Source organism: Theobroma cacao, chromosome 9 (assembly GCF_053813885.1).
Source record: "Theobroma cacao isolate CCN51 chromosome 9, ASM5381388v1, whole genome shotgun sequence".
Classification (NCBI taxonomy): domain Eukaryota; kingdom Viridiplantae; phylum Streptophyta; class Magnoliopsida; order Malvales; family Malvaceae; genus Theobroma; species Theobroma cacao.
In genome coordinates, this window is record NC_142647.1 from 7,292,867 (window position 1) to 7,304,570 (window position 11,704).

Below are 11,704 nucleotides of genomic sequence, written 5' to 3' on the forward strand. Positions count from 1 at the left end.
CATTAATGCTTTAGATATATGTAGCTGCTGAAAACTTTAAGGTTTACCATGGTCTTTGAATCAATTACTAAACAGAAGAATGTCCCTTTCGTTTGTCTTTTGTTTTTCTTTCGCATTGCTTTTCTGAAAGATAATTTTGTTTCCTCATGTTCCTAATAGCGACATATTATGTCTTAGTGCACCCAAAAACATCATTTTACTGTTCCCCTGTCTTGTTCTTGGATAACTGGTTTAAGCTGTTTTTCCTCTGCTGTAATTTGTTTTATCCTATTCATAATTCCATTGACTAGACGCTGTAATAGTGTTGCATCAAATTGCCTTGATTTTGACTCAACTCAAGGAATACAAATCATGATTTTGAGATCCCACTTTGTCATTATCATTCCCAACCACCAACAAAACCACCATCTCCACCTTCCACCTTCTACTCCATGAAGGTAGGCATCTTTTGCCCTACCCAGGGACACTGAAAAAAGATCAATTTTATTGTCATGGGGTCATATCTTAACCTTCTTTATTCAAGTACTTTTTTCCCTTCTTTTTGGTTGGTAAGTGGTACCAGGCATGCAAGTATATAAAAGCTCCAAACCAGTACAAACTCTTTAACATCGTGGTGTGTTTCTCGTTGCATTCGTGGGATGATCAGAAGCTAGCTTTATTTGATCTTTCTCTGCTCTCTTTTTTCCCCATGAGAGAACTTTGCTGGTTGCTTGGGAAGCAAAAAGAAAGCGATGTTGGTGAGGTTCAATCCGAAGACGGATTTACGCATGCATTCAGTCGTAAAATACGATCTCAGATTGAGCCGCGCCAATATCACTTTCCAAAAGTATATGCCAATTTGCTCTCCCAACTCACCTTCATCTTCTCTTTTGCCTGTATTCTCAATTTCAGCTTTCATGCTTACGATGATATTACTATATCTTTTGCATGGGCTAGAGCTATAAATGTGTTATGCCATTGCTATTGTTTTATCACTCCTAACTAATTTCATGTTTGCTTTTCTTTGTTTTATCGGTAATAACTTCATCTTCAACTTGTTATTACAGCTCTCTCTACGAGCTGCTCTATCTCTCAAGTACGATAAGTATACATTTCTTCACCCTTGCCTGCCCTTGCAGCAGAAACTATGTTTTACTGTTTTTCAGGTTTCTTCTTCTTGCACTGACGCAGGTATGGTCACAAATGCACAGCTTTTACCTTTATTTCCTTATTTTCAATGACGGTCCAATTATAATTACTGCAAATAAAGGTTATGGAATTGCACCATCATGGCATACATAATGCAGATATTGCTTGAGAGTTTGAGACCAGCTTGCTTAGATAGGGAGTTTAATCTTTGAATCTGTGAGATTATAGTTGGCCATCATCATCATAATTGATCATACATATAATCTGCCATTGTCTCTATCATTTGCGCAATTATCTGTTTGGAATGATAGTGAAGTGCTATTAATCAATGCAACACCTGCTTTTGGGGATATATGTAATTTAAAAACTCCATAGCAAATCAAAGAATAGCATTCGTTTTTGCAGCAATTTGTAATACTGTAGCGCAAGATAATTTCACTGTTTCATTATCCAACAAAAGTAACTTTTTCCATATATATATATACACACACACTACACTAGTACTTGACGATCATATTCAATGCTACAGTAGGACCATCTGATTGGTTTAATTCATGTTTTTTCAAGAGTCTTCGCAAGGTCTTGCATATTCCATCATGATACATTGATGATATTGAAGAATAAAGTTGTTTTGTGCAGTGTGATTTATTTATTTTTGTAAGCGAAAATAGAATGACTTAAGAATGTATCCAAACTTTTTATATTAAGTATCACTTGATTAATTGGGTTCAAGTAGCAAAGTTGTTGTGTTTTCTCTTCAAGTTTATATATTAATGATGTTTGTTAAAACCTTTACCGTGATTGGTGGCCTGGGTCCATTAATTTCTTATTCGATTATACTGTTGGTTCCAAAATATATACATTTCCCCTGTAAACATAAATGAATAAGAGATCAACTTGTAGAAGAAAAGACATTTGAATTTTTGTTCTGAAAATAATTTCTTGGTCAAACTAGAAGCAAGCAAGCTTCTTACTTAAGCAATTAACTATTTTCTCCTTGAAACTGATCGTCTGCTCGACCCCTCATTCTCAATATATAGACAAGACAAAATCATGGGTCTACAGAGTACAGAGTAGTATTCCTTAATTAGTGTTTAATTACTGTAGTTGTGGCAAAGCAGGGATGTATAGCAATTGCCTTTTAATGAACGTATAAAAGGTAAACCGCGGCTAGCTTTGGCAAAGAAGAGTTCATAAATTAACTATGAGAAATTTCCTTTCTTTTTTTTTTTTGTTTTGGTTTAGGGTTACATATTTGTCCACTGTATATGACTGTTGAGATCTTTTCTTTTGTTTCGTTCCCTAATTTGTTTTAGATAGTTAGCTTGTTTGGCCAAATATGTGATTAGTTAACCATTAGCCCAGTGTATCAAAGAAGGGCTAAGGGTTTAGTATTATCAAATCCGATATTAGATCATGTTTAGTACACGTCCTTGTTACCATATATAGCACTTCGCTTCAACTTCCCCTTAAAGCTAAAGCGTCTCAAGCTAGCGATTGTCTCAATAAATCTCACCTCTATTTGGTTTATATTTCTAAAAAATGAATAAAAATAAACAACAAAATTATCAACCAAAACAACACCTTAATTATATTACATATTAAACTAAGTTATAATAAATGTGAATTGGAAGGTAATCAAGGGGGCTTTACACCTTGTAAAGTCCACAAATATATATATTGCAGGTCCAAAGAAGTAAGCATTTATGTTGGAGTTAATTAATTTTGCAATAAATGACAAATTAAGATGGTGATATGGGCTCAGCAATGCTCTCTAATTGCATTCGTATTCTATGTATTTCGAAAAACTAACTGATAGATTCTAATTCTTTATAATTCTACATATCTATAATTAATTGTTTTTTTAATTAAAAAGTAGACATAATAAAATTAGTCTAATACAAGGTTGTACCGCATTCCTTAATTGTAATTTCTACAACCCTTAACTCCTCAAGATTGTTTTGCCACAATGCCAGGATATGCTTCATCTAGCATGACCATTCTTTTACCCCCCTCCCTATGTTTGATACAAGTTGAAACCTGAAGGAAAGGTGCGGATTAAAGAACAAAGATTTCGATTTGATGGTTAAATTATGCCACAAATTCCTTTTCTCTATTGCAAGCTAGCTAGTCATACGGATGAAGCAATGCCCTATATCCAGAAAACAACTACTTCTTTATCTTCTGTTTTCCTGGTACAACTGTACCTGTATTAATGCTACAGGCAGGGAAATTTCAACTTTAAATCATCGTTGATGTATATCAGAATTCATTAAAATGGTAACAAGCTTCAGATATAAACATAACTTGTTAAGTGCTAAATGATGAGGCAACACCTTGAGAACCATTAACATGTATTGTTAACCCGTAACTACAGTTCGGGAAAAAGAGGAATATTGAAGCACAAAAAGTGCAGCGTTTGATGAATAGTACGTGGTTAAAAGTTCTAAACTGGAAATTTTCCCTTTCTCATCTCCTTTTTACATTGTTGTTGGAATTAATCAATCAAATCTGGCGGTTGCACATGGATGCCTGGCCTTCTAGATATGTAAAGTGGCCACTTTGCCTAGCCTGTCATGAATGCTTCCTTCCAACATCAGCAAGCAATGCCTCCCAAAAGTGTCCTTTCACCAGCTGATGATGCGGTACAAGTTCATTTCCTAGGTTTGCTATATCACTTCCTCGATCCATTTTACTTTGCTTAACCCATTTGATGGACTTCTGTATGAGCAAGTTAGTTCAACTGAAGTAAATTTAGAACTTCATTGCAGTGTATTATTGTTATAGTCTCTACTGCAAGTTGGATAAAGTAGGACGGTCCACCGCCATGGAGGCTTCTAAAAATAATTTATGTTGAGACAAAACGATTTTACTAATTGAGTCAATCTATCGTTGGTATATAAAAAGCTTACATTATCACAAAGTTATACTCAATTATGAGTCACCTTTACCCTATCTCTTGGTTTAGAAATATATATACATTAACTATTGACATGTGAGTGTATATATATATATATACATTGCATTAAGCTGTATGTAATTTGGATGCCTCTATTTGGTTATCTGACACACAACAGCATTAAAAAATGACGGTGCTATCAATTCCAGGATTTCTAACATGGCATAGTGAAGGGAAATCCTGTCGTTCACCATCTGACAGCTAAAAAAGATTACTCGATGTCTTTTGAATTTTGATGCTTATGCTGGCTAGCTATAGATTCTCATAGGAAAGCTTCCAGTTGGCCTAATTATAGTTGTCGTGAAAAAAAATTACACTTGAGTTTGATTTTTGATTTCATCAGCAAAGAGAGGGAGGGCCAGATTGCTCTTTATTGAGGTAAATCACACAATGCAAGGTGGTCCTCCCAACTCTTTCTCTAGCTAGCTCTCACTGTTGATGGTTAGCATATATTCCCTAGAGCTGCTGCTGTTATGGCTCCAAAGTCCAAAGATAAAATTCCCATTTTTGCCTTAAACTTTGACTATACTCTTTCTGCAAATCGTTTTCAGAATAAGTTAAAGCAAGATAAGCTTTTTATCTGATGTAGTTGATGATGAGATGCATATGTAACTACACCATTTTTATTTGTAAAGAGCAAGCGAATTTTACTGTAGCCCTTGTGGAAATGATTTGCAGAATAAGTAAAGCTCACAAAGATTCCGGATTGAAGGTGATACAAAAGACAAGTGATGTCAAGATGCATTTGGAACTATAAATTTTGCACTGTACTCTTTTTGGAAGTGATTTTCAGAATAAGTTAAGGCAGGATTCGATTCTAGTTTGAAGAGTACAGCTGACAGAAATTCATGGATTTTATTTGTTTTGTGTAAAAATAATAGTACTATGCCTTTTTATACTTGTAGAAAGTTGATGTGCTGATTTTGGTGCAAAGTAAGCCAGTGGCTTATCTTGGACAGAATGGTTAGATGCTTTTGTTTTAAGGGGAAGCAGGCTGAGCTTGTGCAGGTGCAACTGTGCATTTGTAGCCAGTGGCTTTTTGCGTTTAGACACAGTGTATATGCAGTCAGGTAAGTAATTAATGAACCTATCTTGTTCACTAAATCAAAAGTTTTCCATCTTTAACATTCACATTTACAGATACAGAATACAACAGAGAGTTGCAGTTGCAGGATCCAACAAGGTTTTCAAATTGAAGAAACTCTCAGCTTAACAACTTTTAATTCTAAGAGGGGAAATGTAGATTTGAAGCAAAGCATTCTGCAAATTCCAAAACTCAAAGAAATTGACATTCAGGTAGCTGCAAATACCAATCTTGGAAATGGGAGGTTTGATCTAATTACAAGAGATATCTCAATTACAACACCGGGAAATGGCGAGGAATGGTCCCACATTCAAGGTTAGCTCTCTAGTGTAAGGTTTTAAAGAAAAGGAAATTGATTTACCTCTTCCAATCCTTCCACCTCTAGCAAATTTCAAACTCCCCAAAATTATACAACAAGCTTGAAATATTGTCTTCACACAATCGAAGTTACAAATGTGGCATCATAACCTCTGATTTGATAGTTGAGCCAATAATGACAGGAATTGACTACTCATCATCTACACCGTTGTTTGCCAGTATTCAAGGGAGAATCTCTGATGCTTTTGGATTGAGCATTGGACAGTTGCTGAGATCCCTCTGGTTTCTTCTTACGTCTCCCTTGTTGAGATAGACGAGACTGATAAGATAAGATGGCAAGATCATTAAGATCTTGCAATGGAGTGAGAACTTTCACTACTTCATCCATTGTAGGACGGGATTTTGGGTCCCTATGGAGGCAGTTGTAAGCTAATTGAGAAACTTTCTGCACCCCTTTAAGAGAATAATGCAGCTCCAAGCGGGGATCCACAAGTTGGTAAAGTTTTCTCTTGTCAGCTAAATATGATCGAGCCCATGCAACAAGATTCTGCTCCCCACTAGGGCGCTTCTTGTCCATTGATCTTCGGCCAGTCAAAATCTCCAGTAATACAACACCAAAGCTGTAGACATCACTCTTAGATGTCAAGTGTCCTGGGAAAAAGATCCAAAGTTGTACATATAATCAATTCTCAGATTTTTGCATGGAGCAGAAAACTTGAGGAACAAACAGAGACCTATCATACAGTTCGCAAAACAGGAACTCTCAGCACCAAATAACACCATAACAATCAATCAACATGAGCTATTAAGTTTGATGAATGCTTTCCATATCTTTGAAATGCTCCACTAACTAACAGAGTCAAATCAGATAGCTCAAGAGCACTTGTTAAAAAATCTTTGCTTAAAGCAGTACAGGGTACAAAAGCACATGCACAAAAATATTGTGCATTTGGGAGTCTGGCTACTGATATTCAAAATTCCACTTAACTTGGCAAGGGTAATGCTCTTGCAGATATGTAACATATTTAGCATACTTTACCTACTCTAGTCTCTAGAATTTTGGTGATTCTATATTCTATTTACTTTCTGGTACTTAAAATCAAGTTCTATGGCAATTTGATAATGAAAGTCAATTTCATTATAGAATGTTAGTTTAGTGATTTCAGCAATGCCTTGGTTGTTTTATGACCATCTAGATTGTTTCTAATTCAGCCACTGATATTTTGTATAACAGGTAGTTTTAATGGTAATTGAAATAAAAGTAGCATATCTGACCTGCTTTTCTAACAACCAGTGACATTCATGGTTCAAGAACAAACCAGATACACTTGTCTGAGTAGTTTGATGTCATTCCTACTGCTGTGTTCCTTAGCATTTAAATTCGTTTTAATGTTAAGTCAAATTTCCTTAGAGAAGGCATGTACTAGAGGTTCAAGCTTTCAATTAGTTCAGATCGCCTTGCATACATTTAATACCTGTCATAACATACTCTGGTGCAGCATAGCCATAGGTTCCAACAACCCTAGTAGAAACATGTGTTTTGTCTCCTCGAGGACCAGCTTTTGCTAGACCAAAATCTGAAAGCTTTGCGTTATATTCCTGCAAAAGAAATTCCATATTAATGATTCCATAAAACAAATGATATATTGGATAGGTTGATGTAATCACGTAAATTAACATCAACAACCCACATACCGAATCAAGTAAAATGTTGGATGTCTTAAAATCTCTATAAATGACTGGCTCTGGACCACCATGGAGAAAGGCCAATCCTTTTGCTGCCCCAAGTGCAATCTTAATCCTATTAGACCATGGAAGAGGTATCGTCCCTTTGCAAAATTAGCAACAAGGCAACATCAGTATTTCTTTCATGTGAACTTCTATAACTATGAAAGAATGCAAATTCCTGAAACTGTTTATCAGAAGTTACATAAGATGCATCAAATGTTCAGGTGCGTCCAGAAAAATCATTGGTGTAAAATACCAAGACAAAAAATTATCAGCAGTACAGAGTTTATGTTCAGTCTCTTACAAGTTTGCGGATAAAATGGAATTGGTGATTTAGTAGCCATAAAAAAGATCTGATATTGTCAAACCCATTTTTTTCGTTTCTAGTCTTTTTTTTAGGGTATTGTAAGCATCATCTTATGCATATTAAGTATTTCATGAAGTCCATTGAAAAATGTAGACTAGCTGCATCTCTTGTAAATTAACTACATTACATTTCTGGTTTTTTTTTTTTTATTGATGGGGTCTCTTTTAAGACAGCAAAACATTTCATGAGGGTTATAAGTTGGAAATAAGAAACAATTTAAAAATTCCAAAGACTTTTTATACAAAATCAATTTATACTGTAACAATGCTGTTACAAGAATAAGAAAGAACATGGGAGGATGCTTATTTAGGATAACGAAAGCAATGTTTTTGGCTAATAAACGAAACTTATGGTGATGCCTGTACCAAGTTCCCACAAGGGAGAGCCCCATCAATAAGAAGGTACAATAATAACTAACAGAGGAACCGTGCAAGAGGACCACTCCAACAGAGGATTTTAACTTAAAATACCAAATTGGAGATAAAACAAATAAGAAGAACAAAAAACTAAACTGAGTTGGAAGGATAGAAGGAAAGAAAACAGTGAGACTCACTTCTAAAAAGATGGTTTTCAAGACTTCCTCGAGTCATAAATTCATATACAAGCAGCCGTTGATCGTCTTCAATGCAGTAACCAATAAGTTTAACAAGATTAGGATGATGAAGCTGTCCAAGGACATCAACCTCAGCCTGCATAAAAAGAATCATCCAATGTTATACTCCCAAAATTCAGTAACTTACCAATAGTCTCTTCAGCATTAAATCTACTAACCCAAAGCACATATTTTTCTACTAACCACCCATTCTCTATGGCCTTGAAGACCATCTGGCTTTAAACTCTTGACAGCGACAGTGATCCCTGAACCTGGTTTCGCTGGTGCTGTCCCATTTTCCTCTATCCACCCTTTGAAGACATAGCCAAAACCACCTTCCCCAAGAATGCTGTCAGGTCTAAAGTTTCCTGTCGCAGATTTTAGCTCCTGAAAAGAAAATTGGAGAAGCTGGCATGGAGATTTGTTTTCTGATGGTAGTGGATCAGGATTATCAGATGAAAGATGAGCTTCATTTGGAGGGCACAGCTCTCTATTACTAGCATTTAGATATCTTGTCTCTGTAGCTGCAAACAGAGTTTGAGAATTAGTTGCCTTCCTTTGATCATAATTCCATAACAGCTTAAAGAACAATATGAATTCCATTTCATTTAAGGTTGTGACTTAATAATAAGGAAAAGAGAGAAGACTACAATTCCTTTGTCAGTAGAGAATCTTTCAACGAGGATCTTAATTAAAATGGATTATGCAAGCTAAAATCTTGATTGGAATATGGCAAATTGTCAGAAATCAAGTAGAATAAATCAATTCCCTTTCTTCTCCTGTAAAAAGACAGTACCATGATTTGTAACGACCCAGTGAAAATGATATTAGCTGAGAATAGATACAAAAAACCCAGTCTCACATTCACTGCCCACTTTCAAAATCCCATTATGAAACTCATATGACTAAAAAGAAAAATCATCTTTTTTCAAGAATCAGAAGAAAGTTGCCCGTGAAGAACAGTAGCCTAACTGTATTCCATCCTGATATTGTTTATTGAACTCAAAATTTTGAAGCTTTTAAGAAAAAACAGATCAGAAATAAGAAAAGCAACGTTGGATTAGTATCAGAAATCAGCTGCAAAGAAAGAAACAGAAGAAGGAAGAAAACAAGCATTACGAAACATTAGAAACAGAGGAGACCAACAAGAAGAAACAAATGGCCAGAAGAAAAAAAAACCATTAATATTTTCCAAAACAAAAAGGCCAAAAAAAAAAAGCTAGAGAGAAAGAGACATAAAAAAAAGAAACGAGAAAAGAAGATTACCAGCATCATAAACAAGACTAGTACGAGGAATTGTGTTAGCAGAGTCACGAGAAACAGAGGACTTGCAAACACCGCGTTTTAAGACGGCCCAACAGCCACAGTTGTTGTCATCCATGGAGAACAAGGATGGGTTTAGAGAGAAAGTCTTAGTCAGTTAAACTAAAGTATATGATTTATCGGATGTTACTATAATTGCATAAGAAGAAGAAGAAGAAGAGGACGAGATTGGCCATGGGTAGCAAAGAAAGAGAGAAGAAGAAGAAAAGAGAGTTGAATTGAGTTAGAGAGGGGTGGGAGAGAAAGAGAAAGGATTGTTGTTATTAGTGTTGGTGTTGTTGTTGCTGTTGGAGATTGCAGGCATCATCATCACCATCATCGCAGTAGTGTGTACAAAAAGAACTTTTTTCCCACCACCTTTTTTTGTGGGGATGGCATTTGCCTCCCCTCCCCCCTCTCTCTCTCTCTCTCTCTTTTCATTCTTATTTTGCTTCTTTTTAAAAAAAAAGAAATTTATTTACACGTGGCAAGATTACTAAAAGAATGGTACATATATTTACTTATAAAACATAAACAAAATTATGGCAAATAAGAAAGATTAACACACAAAAGAAAAAGTTTATGGAAAAACTTGGGATAATGTCTAATTAAGCTTTGTGTTTTTTCTTGGTTTGAGAGAATAGTTGCTCTAGCTTTCATGTGTAAGCTGATTGCTTTGCAAATTTGAATTTAAAAAAGAGGAAGAAAAATTTGATTAATAGAAAGTGATAGGAATAATTTGGTTGGCTTATTGGTGTTATGCTGATTAATAGAAAGTTGCTATTCCTCATGAATCATGACATTAACACATGAGGTAAAGGGATGAGAGGGATGTTTTTGTATTTGGAGGTTGAAGAAAGAAACCAAACCAAATAAAGCCCTTTGTTATTTTCATATTTTTTGGTAGTATCAATCATAATCTTGACCTTGAAAAATACAAAACAGGCAAGATTTTGCAAACAATTGACATAGACTAGTAGTAGGCCAGCAACTCATTTGTTTTTCCTTTATTAGGACTGAATTGGAAACAAATATCTCCCTCACTCTCTTCACCACTTACATGATCCAATTCCCCAATGCATAACACCCACATTGGAATGATATCTAAGCCTACTATTTACTTGATTGCGAAATGGAACGAAAATGATGGTCCAAAAAGAATCATTTTGATGGGAAAACAAAACCCTTAATTCAATTTAAGTTTATTGAATAAAACAATGGAGGTTTTAAACATAGTATAACATAATCTTTTATATCTTAGAAGATAAGTGCAAAATTTAATCAAATATCTTGGTAATATATATAAATAAATCATATGTTTTAATAGATAAACTCATTGAAACCTATTCTTTAATGGGTGTGACTTAAAAATTTTAGTTTGCATAAAGTCAAGTATCTTATTGTGTTTTGAATTAAGTCAAATATAGCTTTAATGGGTTTTAATATATTATATTTAAGTAGGTTTATCATTATTCAAAAAAAATATTTAAGTAGGTTTATCAGAACTTGATATATATTATGACAAATTTCATATTGTTTAATATATATATATATATATATATAATATAATATAAACATTGGATAAATGATCAAAAGAAAAATATAGCAAATGTTTGATAAGTAATATGTTAAAATATTGATTCCTTATATACCGTGGCTGCATTCAATGATATTGATCCATCAACAAACTTTGAATGTTCAATCTTAATTTTTAACATTATAATAAGTTTCTTAAAAGGAATCTAATCTACTTGAATAATTTCACCTAATTTTTATCTTAAAGAGGCTAAATAACTTACCTTTCACCTCCCAATATATGAAAAAAACATATATTTACAATAAAATAATATTCTTGGTTAAATTCTGGAAGCAGTGGCCATGATATTTAGTATGGATATGAGGCAATAAAAAGTTTCGATTGACTCCATTTTCTAAATGGTTTCTAAGTAATATATAGGATGTAATTTGTACTCAAATGCAAATGTAGTTGTCCCCAACATGCCTTACTAAGCAAATAAAAGAAGTTTCTTTCATTCTCATTATGTTAAGTAAATTCAATAGATTGCCATAGGATAATACTATGAATCTGCTCAACGGAGTTATAAGATTAGTAACAATGAGATTTAGAGTTATAACAATGAGATTTTTTTATTAATTGGGGAACAAGAATTCGAACTCTATTTTTTAAACAAAAAATCATAAATCAATTAATAAATCAAATGTTTA

General features: G+C 34.2%; 1 protein-coding gene across 2 annotated transcripts; it reads right to left on the reverse strand.

Annotated features, from left to right (window-relative positions):
• Nucleotides 1-5,331: 5,331 nt before the first annotated feature.
• LOC18588807 (serine/threonine-protein kinase PBL35-like) lies at nucleotides 5,332-9,860 on the reverse strand. 2 transcript variants are annotated; one of them, XM_007013464.3, is made up of 6 exons: nucleotides 9,443-9,854; nucleotides 8,381-8,700; nucleotides 8,138-8,273; nucleotides 7,185-7,318; nucleotides 6,965-7,088; nucleotides 5,332-6,140 (listed from the first exon to the last, which is right to left on the reverse strand). In XM_007013464.3, exons 1-6 carry the CDS (start codon nucleotides 9,555-9,557, stop codon nucleotides 5,686-5,688), a joined length of 1,284 nt encoding a protein of 427 aa, XP_007013526.3. In that variant the 5' UTR covers nucleotides 9,558-9,854; the 3' UTR covers nucleotides 5,332-5,685. The 2 variants fall into 2 exon arrangements, with proteins under 2 accessions (XP_007013526.3, XP_088665784.1); XM_088809658.1 differs by having other exon boundaries at nucleotides 6,965-7,318; nucleotides 9,443-9,860.
• Between the last annotated feature and the right edge of the window lie 1,844 nt (nucleotides 9,861-11,704).

Coding starts and splice junctions, on each gene's coding strand:
- LOC18588807 (XM_088809658.1), bottom strand. CDS start 9,557: ATGGATGACAACAACTGTGGCTGTTGGGCCGTCTTAAAACGCGGTGTT. Junction 8,274..8,380: donor AAGGCCATAGAGAATGGGTG/GTTAGTAGAAAA, acceptor CTTTTTATGCAG/GCTGAGGTTGATGTCCTTGG. Junction 6,141..6,964: donor ACCAGAGTATGTTATGACAG/GTATTAAATGTA, acceptor TCTTTTTCCCAG/GACACTTGACATCTAAGAGT.